The sequence below is a fragment of the Ostrea edulis genome, chromosome 3, assembly GCF_947568905.1.
Source record: "Ostrea edulis chromosome 3, xbOstEdul1.1, whole genome shotgun sequence".
Lineage (NCBI taxonomy): Eukaryota > Metazoa > Mollusca > Bivalvia > Ostreida > Ostreidae > Ostrea > Ostrea edulis.
In genome coordinates, this window is record NC_079166.1 from 70483698 (window position 1) to 70508983 (window position 25286).

Sequence of the window (25286 nt, forward strand, 5' to 3'; positions counted from 1 at the left end):
CTTGAATCTATATATCATGATATGAGTAATATTGTTTGATGAAAGCGAGAAAAGGGAGCTGAAGCTAGTCTAGGAGAAATCCATCGCATGAAATACCAATGTTGTTAAACCCCGATTTAGTTAGATCATCCTTCTTTCAACATTAAGTCAGCAAGAATGCATGTCAAATTATGTACCCAATTTCCAGTGCTGCTAATATCATGAATACTTTCATCTTCACTTTCTTGTGGAATAGAGACCTATTGATATAATTTATGAAACGTTGCAACATAAAAAATTAATTATTGAATTCTAAATAATGTATAAAGGGAAAGTAAATAAATGGCTAAATTTGAACTGGTTTGTAGAAATAATGAGACATTATCTTTTTGGGGGTTCCTCATTGATGGTAAAATGCTAAAGGAATTTTGAAAATAAATAGAAAAATATTACAAATACCTTTCGTTTTTTCTCATCAATGTCAAGTTAGTACATATAGTATGGTCGGCATATTCTGTACAATGTCGTCGTGAACAAGGTAAGCAGAATACCTCGGGATCCTCGCAGTCTTGACAATAACCATAACCAATGATCGAGGAGTCCAAGCAAAGATCGCAAATCAATTTGCCTTCTTGAATTGTCAATATCTCATGATTTTTGGTCGCGTCGTGTAGCTTGTGTTGTCTTCCACAATCATTGCACAAGAAAACATTCTCATCTTTGCAGTGTAATGTTGCTTCAGCAATAACACTATCTTGCTTGTCGGTACACAAGGAGCAGTAGAATTTTTCCTCAACGGGATCATTTATCTGAATAGAGATATTCACTTTGAGAAGCATATGATAACATTTAAGAAATATATATCTTGTATTTTGGGGATATAAAGCACTGAAATGATTTCATTTGAAGTATTATAGAAACCGACTATTTAGAAATTTCCCCATTTTTTTCTTGATTGTTGAATTGTTGTAAAAAAAAATCAGTTCCATGTGATACAAAAGGAATTACATGTACACAGCTATGCCATATGAATAGCTTGCTTCTCTTATGTTTAAACAGATCCAGGTTCATTTGTAAGGTCACTTGTGTGTCACGGGGACATTGAGACTTACAAACAACAAACCATTAATACATCGACAACACTTTATGTTAACAATACTGAATTTCACTCGTATGTCGATTTGATATATCCCGGTGAACTTGAAATAAAAGACATCACAGTATCTTTCATGTCTGCTTCATATTTGGATATTTTATTGAACATAGACGTTAACCGCTATTAACAACTCGAATTTTGCCACGTACATGACTTCAGCTTCCCGATTGTTAACTTCCGATATTTATGTAATACACGGCTTATTATGTTTGTGTCTCTCAAATGATTTGATACGCATGAGCATGTTTTACGATTAGTTTTTAAATCAGGACAAGCTACTGAAAACAAGTTGATGTTACAGGGGTTTAAACAGCCTCGAATGAAGTCAACATTTCGTTATATAACGATCTAGTTTACCAACACCAATTGTTAAGACGTTCTTTGCACACTGAATTTAGGATAGATTACTCCGTTTACCCGATCAATATATAGGGCTTACGGCGGGTGTGACCGGTCGACAGGGGGTACCTTCTCCTCTTAGATACCTGATCACACCTCTGGTATGTCCAGGGGTCCGTATTTGCCCTACTCTTAATTTTGGATTGTTTGTATGAGTTGTGGGATTGGTCTCTGTTCGTTATCTTAATCTTTTCATCATGATAAACACTACGTAACGGACAAACAATTATAATCATTATACTAGAATATAAGTATATACATGGAAATTCAACTCTAGAAAATCAATATCACTGCTGAAATGAATTGTATTCTAGCAGACACGAGGAACAAACAAGTCAGTTGGCACTGACGTATTGTTTACCACCAATACTATAGACAATTGTCTGATTTTTATTGACATCCTCTTATTGTATTTCTGTTTACAATGATGTGTCACCAAGTAGTAAATTCAAAAGAAAATGTTCAAGTATTAAACGAACCTAATTGTAATTATTTCTATGTGATGTGTCTGTGAATGTACGTATATTACTCATGTGTATTCTAAAATTGTTATTGTCGCTTTACAGTTGAACTTCAACTTCCAAACTAAACTCATACAAAATATCAATTAATCAGAACAAGGTAGCCGCAACTATGGAATTTGAATTACCTATTGCAAGGTCTGCTTCGAGGAACAGTGACATCTTAACAGTTAGCCTTTCTCGAAAAGAAATGATCAATTTCTTTTAAAGAGTAACTTTTAAGCAAAGTTTGTGGACTGGAGCAATACATTGTAACAAGTCTTCAAGGAAAAGTGGTGTGGAGATGATGTTGATACAACAGGAGAGGTGAATATGTCGAGAGGCGAATAGGAAAATCAATTAAACGTATCACAGTAGTTCGATTATACATGGGAACTGTCACAGTTTGTCAAAAGCACAAATTATCCTTTATAGCTTTCCATGGACCATATGTAATACCATCCTGGTGAATCTATAGGTTAAATAGAATATCCATCACTTATTTAGGTAGCTTAAAAAGATTAGTGTTACACCTTTGAAATCTATACATGCAAGGTGAAGATAACGACCAGTGATCAATCTCATAACTCCTACAAGCAATACAAAATAGATAGTTGGGCAATCTTAAAAATAAAACTTACCACTGATGAGTCATCGTTTTCTATTTCATGGTTTGTTTCACTGAAAATTGACACGAAACGTATTGTATATTATCGTAAGAATAACTTGATATTTGTATAAAACATTTATCTTAATAGTAATAGAATAAAATCTATACACAATAACATATCAAAATTCAATTTCTTAAATTAATTTAATTCCATAAAAAGACAATAAGGCTGTGTATTTGAAATATACTTGAATATGAACAAATAATTGTTTGTTGGAACCTTTTGGTGTGTTCAACAGTTTGCAAGCATGGTGGATAGGTTGATGACGTTTTGCATAGATCCATTCCCGAATCTGCCATTTTCTTTCTGGATAACTTTTAAAACCTGCAGTTCACAACTTAGAGATGAAATCAATTACCACAATCAGCTTGTATTATCTATTGAAATAACAAACAAATTGGAGGGAAAAAATGAAATACCGAGTCAAAAATTAATGTACATGGTAGATTATATTAGGTTTGAATGAAAGCATGAAATTCAGAATATTATTATATCTTAGATGTTGCGTAATTCTTGATCGGACAATATATTTAAAAACATCCATTGTGTCATGTTCCAATGTGTACCACATTCAAGGAAACTTCCTATCAACTTCATAACCTGATGAAAATTTCTTAAGATATATTTTATAGTCGTTTTATCGGTTACGAATCGGTTTACTGTTTGGTTGTGCACGCGACCTACATATTATTATTAGTTGTTGATCAAAATATATTTTCATGAAAGGTGAAGAAAACGATCAGCGATCAAATCATAAGTCTTATAAGGGATACAAAATAAAGAGTTAGGAGACACTGGACATAGGAAAAGTGGGATCAGGTGCCTAGGAGAAGTAAACATCCCCTGTCGACCGGTCACATCCGCCATGAGCCCTATATCTTGCTCAGGTAAACGGAATTTTCCGTAGTCAAAATCAGTGTGCCAAGAACGGCTTAACAATTGGTATGAAACACGTCCGACAGCATTTAACCTAATGATAGATTGTACTTGTAAACTAGATCATTATATCGACCATAATATGCGAGAAGCTGACTTTAAACGAGACTGTTGGAACCTCTGGAACACCGACTTGTTTGTCAGTGGTCTGTCTCGATTTAAAAACCGGTCGTACGTAGAACACGCTCTTGGGTATCGAATCAGTTGAGAGATACAGTCTTTAAAACGTTCTACTTTACCATTTTCCCGTTCGATCACTTTGCGTTCACCGTGTGCTCTCTGCGCGTTGTCCGTTCAGTTTTGCGTTCACCGTTCACCAACCACTCGCGTTCACCGTTCACAAAGCATTCACCGTGTGCTCACCGTGCGTTCACCGTGCATTCATCGTTCAGTCTTTTGTCTTGGTATCGTCATTCGAAACAGCAAAGTGAAAGGATCGATCTTAATAGAGAGGTGAAAATGAAAACAAGACCCCCACTAGACACACACGGTTGCGCATTATCAAATTCGGGCAAACACACGTTTCATAATGATTATTAAAAACTTACTTTTCGATAGTCAATACCCCCACTTTGAAATTGATAAGAATACGATATCACACTTAAATGCGCATGCATACCTAAATGCCATTTGAAACTGATTTGACAAGGACTTTACGCCTATATCTATGAAAGACATTGTGAATAAATATATTTACTGCTTTTGCCAAAAGGATGAATTAAAATGGCTATATGAAATGTCCCCCAATATATTTATGACAATTTATTTTCTTATTTCAGGTTAAAATTTACATGATTCAACTCATTAAGATATGTACGTTTATGATCTAAAAAATACATGGAAAATACATTCCCCCCCCCCCCCAGAACGGTATACAACTCTGAGGGTGTTCTCCTTTGCCGAAATTCTCATAGGCATTTGGTCGCCCTCATACTAATACAGATCTTGAAATATATGGACAATAAGTACAGTTAAATAATTTAGTTCGTATTTGTATATTGTTAAACACTTTATAATTTCGTATGACAGTAATTCCAAAAGGACAATGTTTTGAAATAAAGATTAGCAAAAAATTTACTAGAACTTCTGAATCATGGACACCTGCATGAAATACCTAGAATACCTTGCTCTATACAAAAGACGATGTTAAGTGATTCGGATGCTTCAATGCAAAATCGACCAAGAGCCTGAGAAAAGGAGAGGGGGTGTCTTTATTTTTTGTGAGCACTTGTAGCATATATTTAGTACATTCCAACAATTCCAATATAATATAGGGTTTGAACGAAACGTACGTCGACGGTTAACAGTTCTACACATTATTTCTGTATTTAGTTGAAAAAACTACATTGTATTTGAATAACAATAAGATTTGTACTGATTTTTAATCTCATTGTTTTTCTGCGGTGGTATCTATGACAGAATGCGTTTTTGATAATTTACAGTTTTATTACGTACATGTATTAACAGTATCGATACAATAAATAATTAACATGCATTAAAATATAAAATATCGATCACATGTGCAGCATATATGCATTCAGTGAGAACAATGCATATCTTCCATTTAATAAAAAATATGATTCTAACACAATTACACAATGAAAGGCGAAGATGACGAATAGTGATCAATCTCGCAACTCCCATAAGCAATACAAAATAGACAGTTGGGCAAACACGGACCCCTGTACACACCAGAGGTGTATCAGGTGCCTAGGAGAAGTAAGCATCCCCCGCCGACCGGCCACACCCGTTGTAAGCCCTATATCCTGATCAGGTAAACGGAGTTATCCGTAGTCAAAATCAGTGTCACGTAATTTGAAAACGGGAAAGCACGATATCTATTCATATTCCGAAATTGAATGTTGCTTTTTGTGTCTATAGCCGCTCACTTTGTTTATCATTATTCATGAAGGAATACCATGACGAAAGCTGTTTGTTATAGGGTCTAAAAATCAATTGATATTTCGATATTCCTTACGACAAAAATCAAAGATAACTATTCAAGTATTCAGAAACCATTGTATGTGGCGTCTATATATAGCATTGTAACTTTGATACAGTAGAATTGTTTTTATTAACCACCGAAAAGGCGACCTATTCCAATATCTGCTTCATTTCATCCTTTGAAACTTTTGCATGATTCGTCATACAAAGATGTAATTGTTTTTATCGTACGTTTCTGTATTTGCGTCTCAAGTAATGGATTCTTTAAACATTCTACGTGTAGTTCAGTACAGTGGCTAGCTTTATCTGCATCAAAGATATACAAGTATTGAAAGATCTAAGAAAAACTCTAAATGCAATCTTCGGTCACGCTAATGATGATAGTGATAAATTTTGTACTTGTATAGATTCTGGGCTTATTGCTTCCGGTTCCGATAAAGTAAATAACACAAAATCTAAATATTTAATCAAAGTGGGAAATAAACTTTTTTATACTGTTTAGGAGCGTAAATGTGTTGACACGGAATACATATACAGCCCGTGTTGTTTTGTTTAATCCATCTATCTTGATCCCTTTTGGGGGTATTTGTTAATTAGTTTGAAGTCATACATGAACACCTGTAAATTCCGGATATCACTCCAGTGCCAATTACTAAAGTATAGTCTTTTCTTTTTCACATACATACGTTTCCAGTTATACTGTATCTGTACAAGTAATCTTGTACACAATGGATACATGAAATTTGCTTTTTATTTGTGCATGATTGCTGCGTGAATTGAAGTAAAATTTGCGATAATTTCATAAGAAATATACATTCAGTACTTTTACAAAAATGCACCATGCTTTGTTTAGACTGAATATATTCAGAACTGTAGAGCATGTAGTTTTCCGATTCTGGTATATCTTATTATTTATCCATCGTTTTTCTTCTTAATACAATCAAAGGAAAAATCCGAAACATTACGAATAAATAGTTTATATCATTATTGAATTCACCGTGCGCTTACAGTTAACATTGCACTCGCACTCCGTTAGTATTCTGCGTTTGCTCTCTCTGCATGCGTTCACCATTGAAGTAGAAAAGAAGAACGTTTAAGGTACTGTATTGAAATTAAACAAATAGTAACGAACAAATTAATACGGTTACCCTTCTTAACGAGCTTGGACATAACATTATAAACAGTGCACCAATAGAATTGATCTATACACAATAATCCGGCAAATTTAATTAGTCCCGTTATCAGATTACGACCTGACACTATATGGAGACGATAGTGCTATAATGAGTGAATTAGTACATCATATAATGAACGATTTTGTGTTTTGTTTAACGAATCAAAAATTGCAGACGAACTCCATTATATATTAGAATGCAGTGTTTTGTCAAATATTAGAAAATAATACTTACACAGTATGTACTACATAAGACCTAATGCTAATAAATTTCGTGAAATTATGTCAACCAGTAAGGTTAAAACACTTAAAAAACTATGTATGTTTATCTAAAAAATCTATGGATTAGGCTGTCCCCCTTAACACACTTTGTAACTACTTTTTCACTACATGTATATTGTATATTTGTACATACTCTGACCTTTTTCTTACTCAGATGCATGTTTATCTAATACACTCATGTACCATATATAATGTGAATTGAGCGAATAAGCGAACTTGAACTTGTGAAACTTTAATAGTCAAAAATTGGACCACAGCACTTATCAAATATACATATTGTGCAACCATCGATTTTTTACAGGCTTAAACTACCTGGAGCTATTGTATGATCTGATCTACCTGAGATCTGCGTAGACTGAAGCGATCCGCAATTTCCTGTCATGCACACTGACTGCAATAACAGAATCGGACAGAATAAATAAACGTTTGAAAGACAAGACATATTTTTATACAAGAAACTGTTTTTCGTTACTTTTGATTTACAAAAATTGGCACTCTCCACCGGCGAATCACACCTCGAGCACTGGTTAACAACGATATATAATTACGTTCTGTTAATAGAAAGCCAACCTAATATATGCTATTTTGAAGACGGTATACGGACAAAAAAGTCACAAAAACAGTAGGACAAAAAAAATCACAGGACAAAAAGTGACAATGATGACTTTTGATTAGATAGGATAAAAAGTCACAGGACAAACATTCACAGGATAAAAAGTCATTGGACAAAAAGTAAAAATATCGGTAGCACAATCGTTACAAAAATGACTTAGCAAATGAGACTCCATGCATACTTTTAAGCTAACAATAACAGATGGTACCCAAATACTCACTAAAGCCATTGTTCAAACACCAGACATTTCTTACAGTAGAAGGGAATGTATGTCATCATTTTTTAATTTTGTTATTTGTTTTGTCACATTTAGCACTTTTAGTTCATTATTAAATAATAAACAAAAAATAAATAAATCATGAACTGGTTTATATAGCAATTATTATATGATATTTCACTTAATTCTTGTTTTGACAATAATCTGGAGTGAAAGGAAGCGAACCATAATTCTGCCATCATATTTTGTTTTGACAATCCTTAATATGTAGTATAGTAAACCAAATGATCACAAAGCTTATCTTAATTTTATATCAATATAAAATCTCTTTTTTAAAAATCATATTGATATTTTACAATGAATATGATAAAAGGAATAACAATTTTATAATAATTTTTATCAAAATCTAAAGTTTGAAATTAATATAGATTCTCATAGAAAATATAAATTTTGCATATATGTGTTCTTAAACTTTACAAAAAGAACAGATGTTTTCAAATATATATATCAAAATCAATATTTCTTTAAATTTTCTTACAAAACTGTGACTTTTTGTCTCGTGACATTTTGTCCTACTATCATAACATTTCTTTTTGTGACTTTTTGTCCATGGCTATTTTGTCCATGGCCATTTTCTCCGTGACTTTTTGTCTGTGATGTTTTGTCCTGTGACTTTCTGTCCTACATTCTTTGAAGACTGGCTACAGAAATTTTGTTTTAAAAAGATATGGGGGAAAATATAGCTTAAGAAAGTTTGAAGTCTGTAGATATATTCTGCAGTACAATTTCTTCATTTTTAGCATGGACCATTTTTGGCACTTTTTGAACCAGGCTCGTTCTTAAGAAAACTTATACATGTGTTTTAAAAAGTCAACCAAAATCTGTTTTTAGTGAAAGAAGAATATTCACTTACCTGTCTGTAAGTTTAGGCTTTACGTTAACAATTTTCACATCTTTACATTAGGATTCGTCTGACGTTTTCCATATGATCTTCTTGCTAACAACGCAAACTTATTATGCGCATAGCTACAATTCCTAACTTTTAATTCCATGAAATGATATCGAAAGTACAAAGGTTGCATTTTATTCTAATTTTGAAAAATGGTTTCAATAATCTAAATGAAAATCAGAAGAAATGTTGTCCGATAAAACAACTATGGGGTGAAATTAAGACGATTAATCACATTAAAAGGCAGGGTTAAAATGTGACAAATTTGTGTCTTTCTTGTTCATTTCTGATCAATATTGATGCTTATTCCTTTATTTCATTGAGTCCCTAGATTCCGAGTTAAATGAAATCAAGCTATTGTTTTCGTAGAACTACCAGTATGATCTAAAGCTCCTAGGATTTTCATGTCTATATATATAGAACATCATCGAGAGATGCTGTGAGGCGATACAGTAAATATATATCCAGATCGTCTGATTGTTTGGGGGGAGATTATATTTTCTCGATTTATCTCTCATTGAAAAAAGAAAGTTACAGAAAAAACATCGTGGTAGTATGATCAGTGTCTAAATTAAGTTAGACTACTAACACATAAGTTGGTGCTACAGATTTTTCAACAGTTGTTTAAAGTTAGCATTTCGCAAATTCAATGGTCTATCATATTTGCAAACGCAGCCTGTCGTTAGATCGAATGTTGTCTGACGTGTTTCATATTGTTTCATTGTCACGCGGTTCAAAGCATGATAATATTTCGAAATGCATAATTTGAAATGCAAGGTAAACATATTTACACAGAGTGAATCTGAAGTCTTTACAGAATAGATCATTCACACGCACACTTCGCTAGCCAAGGGTGACGATACACAGTGTTTCTCTTTCACCCAATTTTCGCCCTAACACGAAATCCCATAACTCAAATTGAAAAACAAACACACGTGCTTTTCAATATTTTTCATTTTCCTCGTCAGACACGTCATACATAGACTTTATAAATGAAAAACGTTTACAGCGTATAACGTATAGATCTATAAAAAATCATTTCTCTATTCACATAAAATATGGTACTGAGACTCTTCATTTAAGCATATAAAAGAAAGAAATTCAGAACTAGGTTGTGTATGTCGTTACCTGTAAGTCGCTGTTATTTAATGAAATCATAGATCAAAGATTTATGCAAGCATTACCGTTTTACAGTAAATGTCATTAATCAATTGTTAGTATCATTCCATGAACTCTATGAATTCCTGATTAATTCATACAAAACTTGGATGCGATAGAGATGAAAACGAAAGGTAGACTTACTCAAGTATCTATGTTGTTTTTATCACTTTATCATGTCGTCCAAATTTTCTACTCTTAAAGAGAGCACTGGTTATCAAACAGAGATACTTGAGCATGTCTAAAAGTAAGGGTGCATTATATCTAGCTTCAACGTAAACTTAAAAGACATTTCTACAGTAGCTTTGAAGGTATGCACAACATTCCATTTAACGCACTGTAGGAGAAATAACCCAGAAATGTGAAGAATAATGCTTTTCTAACAAAGTTGAATTATTTCTATTTATAAACAGTTCAATAGTGTATGGATATTCTCTTTTGTCCTAGGATATGACTAAATAACACGGAAGTGCAATCAAACATTGTTGGTAGTAATCAGTTTATTGATGAATTTAAAACCCTCAATGTGTGATGACGTGAAGTGAACTTCTATGACTTTCCAATGTTTCAAAATGGTAAACACAATTTGAATGTATAGATGTATAGTTTGAACCGCATCATAAAGTCTACTATTTACGCCTACGATATTCATGTTTAACTTTAAGTTGGACGTTAAAAGACTGCTGTCTAATTCTTTCCTATATTGACGAAGTATTTATAGATCAAACTGAGTTATCTTCTTGCACATTATAACAAGATATCTATTTTGTAACATCAAAACCTAAGACTTTTAAACACTATGCACAATCATTCCTCACGATAAATTAAAGACTAGACTTTTTGACATCATAGACAGTTGCTTCTTCAACAAAAATGGAAAAAGGAAATATTCATATCCAAAACCACGCCGATTCCACGCACAAGTACTCCGAAGTTGCAATAAAAAATATGCTAGAGTTCCTCATTGACAATATCTTCGTGGTCTCTGGTGATCAGGTCTTCCAACAGTCTGTTGGAATTTCCATGGGCACGAATTGTGTTCCTTTGTTAGCCGACCTGTTTCTATATTCATATGAAGCAGAATTCATTCAAAAACTTCTACGTGAGAAGAAAAAAAAATATCTTGCTGTGGCCTTCAATTCAACATTTAGATATATCGTAAACGTTTTGTCTATTAACAATAATAACTTTCATCTATATGTTGATTCGATATATCCCTGTGAGCTCGTTATAAAAGACACCACAGAGTCGTCCACTTCTGCTTCATACTTAGATATTTTATTGAAAGTAGACATTAACGGCAAACGGACAACTCAATTGTATGACAAACAGGATGATTTCAGCTTCTCCATCGTCAACTTCCCATATTTATGTAGCAATATTCCATTATCACCTGCATATGGTGTTTATATCTCTCAACTGATTCGATACGGAAGAGCTTGTTCTGCGTATAGTCAGTTTTTAAATCGAGGCAAGCTACTGACAAACAAGTTGATGGTGCAGGGGTTTCCACAGTCTCAATTGAAGTCAGTATTTCGCAAATTCTATGGTCGTTATAACGATCTAGTTCGTCAATACAACCTATCATTGTGTCAAATGGTGTCTGGCATGTTTCATACCGATTGCTAGACGTTTCTTGGCACACTGATTTTGACCACGGATAACTCCGTTTACGTGATCAGGATATAGGGCTCATGGCGTATGTGACCGGTCGACAGGGAATGCTTACTCCTCCTAGGCACCTGACCCCACCTCTGGTGTGTCCAGGGGTCTGAGTTTGCCAAACTATCTATTTTGTTTTGAGTTTAGGAGTTATGAGATTGATCACTGTTCCTTATCTTTACCTTTCATACGTTTTTTTGTATCCAAAATAGTACAAAATCCACACATGAGTGAAAACTGACGTATCGAACTACGTGCAATAGAACAATTGGAAAAGGAATATATCTGGTTGAACACGCACAGCTGTGATGCATACTGATTTGTTAACCCCCAATATTACCTTTGAAAAGTTTCTTTTTCTAGATACGAATTAAAATTTTACTTTTGGATCCAAATTTCTAATATATTGTAACAAACGGAAGTGTATGACGTTTTATATTGTGAAAAAACATTCGTAACCTCTTAAAAAACTAAAAACTAAAAAAAACAACAACAGAAAACAGAACAAGAAATGAAAAGCTATCCGTAGAAAAAAAATCACTATGCTATATCTTATATACAGTTTGTATATGTCGATTGTGGCCGGGATGTTGTGGGTTCTATCCCACCAAACCTTGGTATTTAGAGATGAGAGTCACGGGTTTTTCGGTTGAAACCTTAAAGGGACTGGTTCACGATTTTTGATAAAAGTATTTTTCATTTCGGATGGTATACATTAAAAATATAACTCATTTAATATGAACAGCCAAAATTTTGACCTTCTGAATGCAAGAATAAAAGCAACATTTTAGCCTTAAATATGTGTTATGTAAACAGAGACTCGAGTCTTTTCATGTATACAAACAAACAGGTGAAATATTGATTTTGTAATATAAAGCATCTTAATTTTGCATAGTCACAAATTTTAACTTTTAAATGACACATTTACCCCAAAAATGCTTAAAATGTGAAAGATATAAATTCAGATCGATATCCATTTCTTTTGAAAATTTCGTAAACAATAACATACCGCAATCTGATTAAAATCAGCTCCTCGATCCGCTCCTTTATTTCTTTTGATTTGTCGCTACTCGAGGATCTGAATCAACTCGCTTAGAGGTCACGTCCCGGTGACCTTTGTTTCATCCAATCAAATCTCACGTGTATACCAGCTGCAGCGAATTTCGGAACGCTGAGTAGCGACAAATCAAAAGAAATAAAGGAGCGGATCGAGGAGCTGATTTTAATCAGATTGTAACATACCGCAATCTCTGTTTACAAAACAAATAATAAACTCTCTAAAATGAGCTTCTGTGATAATGTATAACCTTATTTTTTATGTGAACTCTTTTAAACACATTAAACAATAGATTTTGATCATTAAAAGTGAAAAAGAAAATTTTGGGGGAAATCGTGAATCAGTCCCTTTAAGGGCGGAGGTCCTGTGTCACGGGATATGTTGGTACGATAAAGAACTCTCACTGCTGCATATGACTCTATTTATGTATAGGTCGTGATTTGTATTTCATTACCTACAGCCTGTGGCATCTCAGTATAATTGAAAAATTATCGATGTGACGTAAACAATAAGAAACAAACAAAATAACTTCTATATTTTTATTTTCAATGACGGATTAACAACTGTTCTTTTTGATTACTACCTGATCTAATACAATGATCTTCCATTTTTCAATTTGGTGGATTATTTTGAAGATTTATGTATCAAACAATTATCTAAGAATGATTGTACAAATGTAATTCATTATTATCAACACAATTTTGTCTACAAGCAGTTTTAATAGCGAAAAGTCATATGCAATCAAATTCTAAAAAAACATCAATAATATGTGGATTGGATAGAATTCGAAATAATATTTTGCCGTGTATTTAACAAATGATTACAAAATTAAGCACTCATTTGGTAAGAGTACATTTTTAACACATAGTGAAGATAAGGAACAGTGGGAAATATCATAATTCCTATCAAAATACAAAATGGAGAAGAGAACAAACATGGGACCATGGAAACACCAGATATGAGAAAAGATGCTTAGGAGGCGTCTAGCTTAAAGGTCTAGTATAGGTCATTTTGTTCGATTTTTTGAAAGGAATTCAAATGCGTCCAAATGACTCGTAGAAGTCATTTTCTGTTAAAAAGAACAATTTTATGTATTTATCTGCATTTCCTCCTATATTCAAAACGATTATAATCTTCAAATTATGTCCCTTGAATTCTTGCTTCCTGGACAAAGATTCAATCTGCTATACAAGTTGGCTCCTAGCGTTACGTTTGACAAACATGCAGTCATTTCAAAGTTGAAAAATATCATTCAGATATCTTTTTAAATCATATTAGAAAGGAATAAGATGATTAGGGGTGAGACATTTCTTTTCACCAAAATTGGCTTTGGTATCTCTTTAAAACTGAATTTTCTATAAAGTTTTATACAAAGCAATCTAAAAAAGCAATAACTCTGTAATGTTACTGTGATTATGATTTTGAAGTTTGCAAGATATCACATGTACGTCATCTAGCCTCGGGATCAAATTACACAATATTGATATCTAACCATATAAAAAACTTCTAGCCAAAATAAAATTCTTCAGTTGTCAAACAGAGTAGTGTGTTTACCTGTACAAGTATTATTATTTTAAGACACTTTAATCGACTATGAGGAAATTAAGTTTCATCTACAAATAAGTAAACTCGAAAACAAACAAATCACGTAAGTATATCAACATCATACATGTATGAATTCCTCTTCCAATTTCAGATTATGTGCAACTTTTTTTAATCTCAAAAAGCTTAAAGTATTTCTTTCTTAATTTCATTACAAGAATACCGTGATTCATACAATAAAATACAAATACATTGCCAAAAACATTTTGTTGGCTGTCTATTCAGTTCATAACCGTGGATGTAAAATGATCATTTGACCTCCTCTCCATTAACTTCTGCTTATTGAAAACCTTATGATGATCGTAGTTTATTTTAAATTGAATAGACTGTATCCACACAAGGATTGCGATTAATCTTCATATCATAATGTCACATTCATGGCAAAGCAGGGTCCATCGTTTTCAGACAAATGAGAAAATATACGTTAATCTATATTGTTATCTAAAATAACTAATAACAATCAAAAACAAACAAAACAAACAACACGAAAATATATACAAAACCCCAAACATATCAAACAAATCAATTGGATTTATTAACACTCCACCGACTATTTTCACTATAACATTTCTTAGGAATAGATCGTATGTATTTGTTAAACAGGTTAAACCCTCACAATATAGAAACAATAATGAACAAAAGATCCATTTGGTTATGCAATTAAGGCATTGTCTTAACTTTAAAAGCTGGCTTTGTCATTTTTCATTTCGTCATTTACATATTTTTCAGTTTCTGTGTGTGATCTGAAATATTTCCATGTCTTCTAATGTTTCTCCAGTATAAAAGCATGGCTTAGACAATTTTTTTTCTGTATTTAATCTTCATCTTGAAATGATTGACATGTACCATTGCAATAGAACATTGTAAAGTTGTAAGCAACCTGTGTCTGTTTATTACAAAGTGATTACCTTGAACAATATTTCAAACATTTTATCTTTAGAATTTACCTTCGAATTCCTTCTGGTCAAGACAAAACGTCTGGTTACAGTATATACGTCTAATGTCTCTACATTACCTATTCGTAGCTATTACAAATATTGCATGTAATAACGCCTACTATCTCTCCATTTGAAAGATAGAACTACGAAAAAAGTAAAATGGAAGGACAGTATACAGACATCAGCAATATCGTGATCTCTATATACAATCAACAACATCAAATTTGTTTGCAGCTGCATTCACTACAGTCCTAATTTGTTTACTGGATGTTCAGAAGGATTTTAAAGACACTGTAGTGAAGAATTTTCGCCGAAGTATAAACATAAGCTCACCTTTGAATTATGATCCTGGAGCATCGAACTGCACAATGCAGGTAGACACCTCCAAGTTCATTGTAACTTTGAATCCAGTTCATTTGCTAGATATTTAGGAATAAAGGAGGTTTCTTAACATTTCATGCATATTATCTGTACGATCCATGCATATATGACCTGTGCCGGGGCCATAACCCCTCATCCTGGGCCATGGACTTTACAATTCTGATAGACTTCTAAGCGAACTATAATTTTGCCCCAGTATGTAAACTAAATCTGCATAAATAAAGATTATTATTAAACATTCAAGGGTTTTCATTGTAGAAGTCGTCAACACCGAAGTCTCTAATACAATGGTCATGGTATTCATAATTTTGGTAGGGCTTACTTTGAACTACTTTACCCCATAAAAATCTTCCACCAAAATCGTTAAATTGGTAGATTTGGACTCACTAATATGTAATCAGAATTTGAAATTGTTTAAATGTTTTTAACGGACAATGACTGACGGACGGGTACGTATAGCAGTAAGTCATCTGTTTGATTCAGTGACTGAGTGGTACACAGCACAATACTCATGTCAAAGTCACGTGGATAACTCTTATAAAACCTACACATATACTTTGTTTTAAAAATATATGCTTAACACCTTATTGTAAAGTGTTTTGGGCATGCAAAGTGAAAATAATGAACAGTGATCAATTTCATAAAACCTAAACAGGTTACAAGGTTGATTGATTGATTGAATATTGTTTAACGTCCCTCTCGAGAATATTTAACTCATATGGAGACGTGATTACAAGGAGTAATATATATTTAAAGTATGTTTTTGAACTCTGCTATCTGCGAACAATGAGGCTGATTGAATGTGTGTGATTTCTCTACATTTGTTTTACCTTGCATTAAGATAGGTTTTTGTTTATTACAAAATACGTATTCTCAAACATTGACTCAATCAGTTGGAAAATATGTTCTTGAATATATTTTATATTAATATCAAGATATCAAAGGATTCCTTTCGTCGGGCAACAGCTAAAAAAACTTTTTGAGGTACTGATAACCTCGTGTGAAGGCATTTCTCTTCTGGACAACACGCACCCTTCTCCCTGGTACATTTCTTTGAAAGGATTTTCCTGTGACCGATTGAATATTTTCATGCGTGGCTTTGATATTCTGACCAAAACTTTCTACATCTTTGTCTACAAGCGCCATTCTCTTCATTTCCATTAGCATTCCTATTCTCTTTTGATAGCCACTTCGCTTTTCACTTTCTTCGGATTGTATCATCAATTCAATATGCTCTACTGCAGACAAGGGGTCCGGCCTGAGTGCTATTTCTTTAAGTCTTGTTTTGCAACGGTTCATCTCATTCATCATCCTGGTAATATCTTCAAACATTTCATCCAAATCACATGTCAATTCTTCAATATAATTTTCATGTGTGAGCTTTTCTCCTATGGCCTGTTCGTACCTAGCCTTCATTTCGGAATATGTCTTGGTAACAGTTTCTGTTACAAACGTGAAAATATATGGGGTGTTCTTATGTTCTGACCATATGCAATTTCCCGAGCAAATTTTACAGTATCCCTCCTGATTCATCGCCCAACATCTGTTTTTTTCGTCGTCATCGGCAATTTTACAGTTTTCATGACATGTAACATTGCACTGCAGACAATTTGTGACGTGCTGACCAGCAGGCAAATCAATTTTATTTTGTTTTGTTTCATCTACCTGGTATGTAAAATTCTCATTATCCTTTATTTCGTTCTTATATCTTGTAAAAATGTCGACCTGTTCTTGTAATTCAGACAGTTTTGAAAGTCCAGCTGTAACTTGTGGTCGAATATTTGAAATGACAGTTTTCAGCTGCTCCCTCTCCTCCAAAACATTTTTGGTTTGGCAGAGACTTCTTGTTTGAAAATCATTCAGTTTTGCAAAAAAACTTTCAAAACTACAGCAACCCATCTCCCAAAACATCGGCGAAAGAGTGGTGTTCGCTAATGTTTTGCTTTCGGAAAACAATGCAGAATTGTTGAACTGAAACGATTTACCAAATGGGAGCTTGGACTCTTTCAGTGATGCAAGAACTGGAGGCTTTGCTCCATCAGCAAAAGTGATCAAGGTACAAATGTTTGATTCTATGTCTTTCCCAAACAGAGACATAATGGAATGGAATATGTACTTCTGGACAGGTGTGAGACGAGCATCTGGCGCTTTCACAATGAAGCAGACAGCATCTATATACAGAACACCTTGTTCACCTTGCGCCGAAAACAAGTGGCGGATTTGGTCAATGACAGCGTGGTCGCGTTCTATGCCTCTTGTATCCCCAAATCCTGGCGTGTCGATTATGTTGAGTGTATATTTCAGTCGGCTTCCTTTTTGTGGAGCAATTTTGTACACAGTTATCCATTCCGTCTGAGAGACAGCCTGCGAATTAACAAAATTAACAAAATTGTGCCACAAACTACTAAGTTACATGTATACGCATCGGAAATAAATCTGAATAAGCTAGAAATACATTCATAGGGCATGAATGCCCCACCCAATGTGACATTTTGTAATGCAATATGATAATAAAGGCCCATGAGTCACCTTGGCCAATATTTAGAAATTTCCCTACGCGGGTATGTTGAGGCAGGTCATGCTCCATTTATGCACGTAAACTGCATATTTTTTAAAATCTGTCCTACAAAGAGAGAGGCAGCTACAAACTCTTAAAAACTATTTTGGTTGATTACATGAGAACATTTTGTATCATAACAACATGACAAACACGTGATTCCGTATGACGTCATTGCATGACTGTTATAAATAGATCACGGATGTACCTTAAATCGAAAATGCAAAAGTAGCATACTACCCCAGGATTTAAATATTGGTCTAACTGGTGATAATGACGGTAAAACACCCATAATATACCATAATTACTGATAGAATCCTACCACTTTCAGTAAGAAATAATTTTTAAACATTTAAACACGAAACCATCTAGCTCATGTTTTACATTTTGCACTGATGCTATGCAGTTTTCTTTTAAAGTTTTCTTAACAGACGGTTCTATCAGTAATTGCCGTGTACATCAGTTTATGACCTTTCACACGGTGTATAAAAAGTCTCTAAAAGTATGCGGCGTAGTGTGCTACTTTCGCAGTTTTATTTCAGTGTGTGACAGAGGAAAATCGGATCGACATGCTAAATGGAATGTTTTCCCCGTTAAACAAAATCTTCAATGAATGACATCAACATACATGTACCTTCATAATATCTAAATTCTAAGCGTTTTACATATATATTCCATATATCCCATGTCATATATTTCAAATACTCCACATTTTGTCGATATTTGCATGGCACACATTAACGAATTCCTTTCATGTGTCAACGTCACTCAATGTGTAGTCATGACATCATCAGTTTGCTTTCATATTAATCAGACAGAAATTACACGACAGCAGTATAACATTTCGAAATTCTTTGGATTTAGTTGCTGCATGGTTTATTTTATGCAGAAATAAATCCTTCATCAAAAACAAAATCGGAATTTCATATATACTTAGTGATATACTGATTTCAATTATGACGTCACATTGTTTCGCTAATTTTACCCCAGTAATGATTTTCATAACATGCCTTAACGTACCCTCGTACATATTTGCATGTAAAATTTTGATCCCCTATTGTGGCCCCAACCTACCCCTGTGGGGCATGCTTTTTACAAACCTGAATCTGCATTATACCAGAAAGCTGTCATGTTAATTTGAACTTGTCTGGACTGGTGGTTTTTGAGGAAAAGATTTATAAAGACGTTTTCCTAGGGGCCATGAATTTAACAAAGTTGAAAGTGCACAATATCAGGAAGATTCCATGTAAATTGGAACTTTTCTGGCTCAGTGGTTCTTGAGAAGAATATTTTAAATGACCCCACCATATTTTTGTGACTATCTTGCTTTTAAAGTGCATAGCACTTCATTTGAACAAACTGGTATCCCTTTCACCCAAGGATAATTTGTACCAAGTTTGATTGCAATTAGCCCGCATGTTCTGGAGAAAAATTGTCTGTGTATTTTCACTATCATTTTCCCTTGGAGAAGGGCATTGCCCCTCATTTGAGCAAACTTGAATTCTCTTTACCCAAGGATGCTTCGTTCCCAGTTTGGTTGAAATTGGCCAGATGTTTAATAAGAAGATCATGAAAATGTGATAAGCTTACAACAACTAAAACGGAAACTTGCCTTTTGCTCAAGTGAGCTAAAATCCCCAGGGATTGTCGGTACCTTCTTTTGGCCTGATATTCTGCCCCACTCACAATGTGAAATAGGTTGAATTCTGAATCATTTGTTCTTTAAAGAAAATTATGCAGGTGCGATTGAAGGTTGAATGTCGTCTTCATGTAAAAACCTTTATTGCTTTTCAATGCAGAGGGAAAGTTGTTGCACACTTTTTCATTCACCTTATCGATGAATTACAAGAGAAATTCAGTGCTTCCCAGTAGGGAATTCCCTTTGTTAATATCAGGCTTTAAACCTGTAATGAACTTTGTCTGGTGTGGTGCTGACCTTTATACAGGTAAATCCGAGCTGTGTTCAAGTAATATTACAAATGTATACAATACATTATAAAGAGTTCCTTTTGCAACACTCTTGTCTATTGTTATTAACTCTAAAAACTTTAATTCAGTTAAATCTCAGTTGTGAACAAGTATAAACCGCATAAATAAAAAAAGGATAACCTTTCTAACACTCTCCCTTATCAATCTAATGCATTTGTGTTATGGCAAAGTCAAGTGTTTTAATAAAAAATGTCCCTTTTTTCAAAATGTTTTTATCTTTAAATCATTTAACTTAAGCATCATTCATTCATTTCACTCTAAATATTATTCAAATTTATCGAAATTCTATAAATTTCATATAAATAACATATCTGCATTGGTTAAATGTTGTCTAGCTATCAATAGAAAGGTTATCATTATTCAAAATAATATACTTGCATGAAATGCTGATCCTCATTTACATACACGAGTATCATAAACTGACAAGACAAACACCAATCTAATTAAAATTTGACTTGTTAATCCGCTCATCTACTATATGCCTTGGCCATATTCAGAAAGAGACAAACCTTCTTTATCAATTGCTTTGAAACTGAGCGAAGCCCCCCAAAATAGGAAATAGTTAGGTGAAGATAACAGGGAAGGTCAATGTCATACAATAATGTCACAGTTGAATATTTACCACTAATATGTATCAGTGTAAGAGATTTTATAAAAATACTGTCATTAGTTGCTTCAAATTTCAGCTAAACACCAAATATGGAAAAGTGAAGTCAAGATCAAAGGAAATGTTTAGGTTAAAAATATTGATGCAGTTAAAAAGATGATACCAATATGTATCAGTATGTAAAGTTTAATGAAATTATCTTGAATAGTTTCTTTGAAACTGAGCTAAACACAGAGTCAGTTGCAAAGTGTGACGGAAGGACAGACGGAATTACAGAAGGATGGAAGACGAACTTAACAAACGCTTTATGCCGAGGTCATATTCATGGCGGGACTTAGAAATAGTGTAAAAGTTCCCAAATGGTTTATAAACAAAAGGGAGAATTTTCACTCATATAGAGACGACATTACTACCGGTAAAGGGCTGCAAAATTTAGGCGTATGGTCGGCGCTTAAAACCTTGAACAGGAAATGTTTTATCGTGCCACACCTGCTGTGACAGGGGGGGGGGGGTCTCAGTTTTTGCGGTTTCATTTGATGGACCACCTCATTTAGTCGCTTCTTTCGATAAGCAAGTGTAAACATGTCTGAAATCTTGATAGTGCAATATATGAAAGGCGAAGATAACGAACAGGGATCAATCTTATAATTCCACAAGGAATATAGAATAAAGAGTTGGGCAAACACGGACCCTTGGATACACCAGAGGTGGGATTGGTGCCTGGGAGGAGCAAGCACCCCCCATCGTGAGGGCTATGTCTTGATCAGGAACATGTAGTGATTTGCAGTCAAATCCAGCGTCCCAAGCGGTATATAACTTAAAAGGAATAGTGCCACCATAGTAATCCTTTTCTGCAACAAAATAGATCTCGTATATGAAATACAAATCAATTACAGGTTGGGAATGGTATACCTGATTATGGGTCTTCCTCTCTTCCTCCTCTAAGGTAACCAGAGTAAAACGAAAGGGATCCTCAAAACTCACTCCCATGACGTAGTTGACAATGCCATCTACTAACGTACTTTTTCCTGAGCCTGTTGCACCGACTAGCATGATTGTTTTTTCGTCTGCATTGTCAGGCACCTGGCGACCTAACGAATAAGACTAGATTGGATATATTTGTGTTCTGTAGGCAATCAAAAGTATCGTTTTATCAACCAAATAAAATATATATACCAAGTATTAATTGCCTGGTTCTCGCTGATTTGTTTCTTGCTCTTAAATTTTCTTCAACAGGTAGTTGATATTTGGAAGGACTCCCCTTCTCCTTAAGTTCACAAAATCCTAAAATTGTAGTTGCCAATGATTCCAAAGTCTCCAGAGTGTCATTGACCGGCCCATAGCATCCTTCCTGATCATCAAAAATTCCTCTGACTTGAAATATGTAAGACGTATTGGCCATTAGTCCTGATATTGTCACGTGATTTTCATTGGAATCAGTCTCAACAAATTTCCATTTTTCCTTCCCATTCTTATTCTTGTATCGAATTTGATAATGATCAACTTTTTCTGGTGTTTTTTCCCAAAATAGTTCAATGGAGTCAGACTTTATATTTGATGCATTTGGCTTTCCAGGACTCTGAAAAACATTGATTTTAATTGGCAAACTTATAAAAAAGCGTAATCTTTGTGATAATAATTGTTTAAGGACATTAAAACAAGTAAGTATGAGAAATGTTGTAAATGTTCAAAACAATGCATCCATAATATTGTTTACCGAAATTTCAGTGATTTACCTAACAGTACTCCACCATTTTTTCACCTTTTGCAGCTTAAATAACACCTGTATTATGATTTCAAATTATGTCATAGAAATCAGGACTGCTAATGTGGTCACAGCCTTTAAACAGTGACACTGTTTTATAAAATTATAATTACTAAATGGGGGTGATTGAATCATAATTTCACTGTCTTAGCAAGTCCTTGTCTGCAGAATTGAATTTTAAAAGATATTTCATATAATTTCAAAAACAAATAAGCTCGTAACCATAATATGAAAACTTTTGACAATGCTTCTAACTATTCACAGATAATTGCAGATTAATTTGGAAATAGCTATTCTTGAACATTTGTGTTTATTCTGGCCCAATCCGTGCAAACCAGGAGTCAAAGAAACTAACATCGGTAATCCGTAGTGATTGTTGTATCCCTTTTTAATCTTTCTTATAACTCAATTTCTCCATCCCAGTTCTCCCTGCCCTTTACCTTGTTTGTACCCTCAGTTAAGGTACCTCAATTTCACAACATTGAATACTCGTGACCGATGTCGTAAAATATATAGAATTCATTGACAGATAGATTATGGTGAAACTTTCATAAGAACAAAAGGCCTATTGTCCACAGCGCTCACCTGAGTCACCCTGGCCCTGCTTTTGTTACACTGTTGTGATTTAATCAATCTTTATTCCCAGAAAATAGTTGACCCCATATTGTGGCCCCAACCGAGCCCTAAAGGATTATTAAATAACTGAAAATGAATTCACACAAAACAGAAATGCCTTAACACCAATGACTTATATGATATTGCTGTTCTGGATAAGACCAAGGTTAGACGGTCATATATCACGGTATGAAATGAAAGACCTTGCCAAAAGAAATATTTATGCAAAATATGAAAGCCCCATATTAAATATTTTGGAGATATGAAACACGTTAGATTTTTATCAAAAGTATGTCAAACTTCCACGTCATGGTCACAAGGTCAAACATAAAGACAAAACAAGGTCTTGTCATAAAGAAACTATATACAAAATATGAAAGCGCTACCTTAATAATTCAGGAGATATTGATTAGGTCACATCTTATTAAAAAGCAAATCAAGATTGTAAGATCAAACATGATTGTATCGGAAAGAACTTATAAATCAAAATCCATATGCAAAATATGAAAGCCCTACCTTGAATAGTTCCGAAGACATTCAACAGGTAACATTTACTCAAAAGTAGGTCAAATTACAAGGTTACAAGGCCAAAGTTCTTCTTATGAAATGGAAAAATTTGTTTAAAAAATTCAATTTTATGAGTGAGTTAAGCATCTTCCCCGTATTATCGTTCGTACCTCGCTGACCAGCGTTTTAAAAAATAAACTTCAAACACTTATAAGGCTGAGATCCTATCGCAGACGGTTGCCCATATCAATTCATATAGGCGAGCAGCAGAACGTTCCCAACCTACGTGAAGGTACATCTTCCAAGAATTTTCTTTGGGGTGGAAGGTGGTAAAGTTGACTGGTAGGTATAACTCAGTCATAAAATTGAAGCTTGATAACACATTTTCCAATTTTATTTCGTTCGTTATGCTTACCAGTCATGCATACACATGAGGATAAATCAGATTTAAAAGCACTTTGAAAAGGATAAAAGGATGGAGGAAAAGAAAATTTTTCTTACCTTAAATTCAAAATTTTCAAAAACAGTAATATTCATCTACACTGTATCTTGTATTCTGTCCATCAAATATTAGGTACATGAATAAACCCTGAATGGTTGAAACCTATACACAACATTGCTCATATTCGCAACTTGTTTGAAATGATCACATCTCTGACAAAAACACTGTGTACAAAGTACACATCATTCAATTACCGGTATTTACAGCACATTTAAGAACTGGAACACAGTTATCTACATCCCTGAAGTAGATATTAAAGAAAGTAAATTCTTTACTCTAAATTGCAGAACCTAAAATTGACTTCATAGATGCTTCATTAAATAAATTCCAAGACGCACAATATATTGTTATCCTGGTTTACTGAAAAAGACACGTGCAAATCATGCACACTTTGAGTTTGAACATTAGTATTAACAGAGTTAGATAAATGTTGAAAAAAATCATCATAGTATCCAACCTGTCGTTTACTCTGCTCTCGAGTTGTTCCATTTTTTTCATGATATCTTTCTTGGATCTGTCGCTCGAGGATATCCTTGATGCCCTTGTGTTCTTGGATGTTTGAAAATCCGGGCATTTAGAACCTGAATTTCATTCTTCGTTAGTAATACTAGCCTCTTCCATATTGATTGGAAGAAAAATACTTGCGAAAAAAAAATACGATTTGCAGAATCACTTAGTAAGTCCTGCAGGAAACAAAAAAAAACCAACGTTTTTGTAGCACGCCGGAAGATGAACTAATATGGATAAGTGTCTGAGATATGATCTCAGACTTATAAGTGTTTGAATCTTATTCTTTAAAACGCTTACCCACAAGCTACGAATGATAATACGTGGAAGATATCCTGATGTATCTGTATGACTGGTAAGCATAACAAACGAAATACAATGAGAGTTTTTCCATAAGAAATTTATATACAAAGTATAAAAGATATATCTTAGATAATTCGGTAGACATTGGATATGTCAGATTTTTAAAACGTAGGTCCACCTCCAAGGTCAACTCCACACATTGATGAGGTCGTGCAGTAAAGAATCTATATGTCAAATATGAAAGCCCTACCTTGAATAATTCTGAAGATATTTAACAGGTTCCGTTTCCTTAAAAGCAGGTCAAATTATAAGGTCA

General features: G+C 34.0%; 1 protein-coding gene across 2 annotated transcripts in view; it reads right to left on the reverse strand.

Moving 5' to 3' along the window:
* Positions 1–14815: 14815 nt before the first annotated feature.
* Positions 14816–25286, reverse strand: part of LOC125674783 (uncharacterized) — a 176172-nt gene continuing 165701 nt past the window's right edge. For both annotated transcript variants that reach the window (XM_056158717.1, XM_048912064.2), the window contains exons 8-10: positions 21948–22350; positions 21684–21862; positions 14816–17982 (exon numbers count right to left, since the gene is read on the reverse strand). In XM_056158717.1, the coding sequence (XP_056014692.1) occupies positions 16585–17982; positions 21684–21862; positions 21948–22350 (1980 nt within the window). In that variant the 3' untranslated portion in view covers positions 14816–16584. The remainder of the gene's footprint in view (positions 17983–21683; positions 21863–21947; positions 22351–25286) is intronic.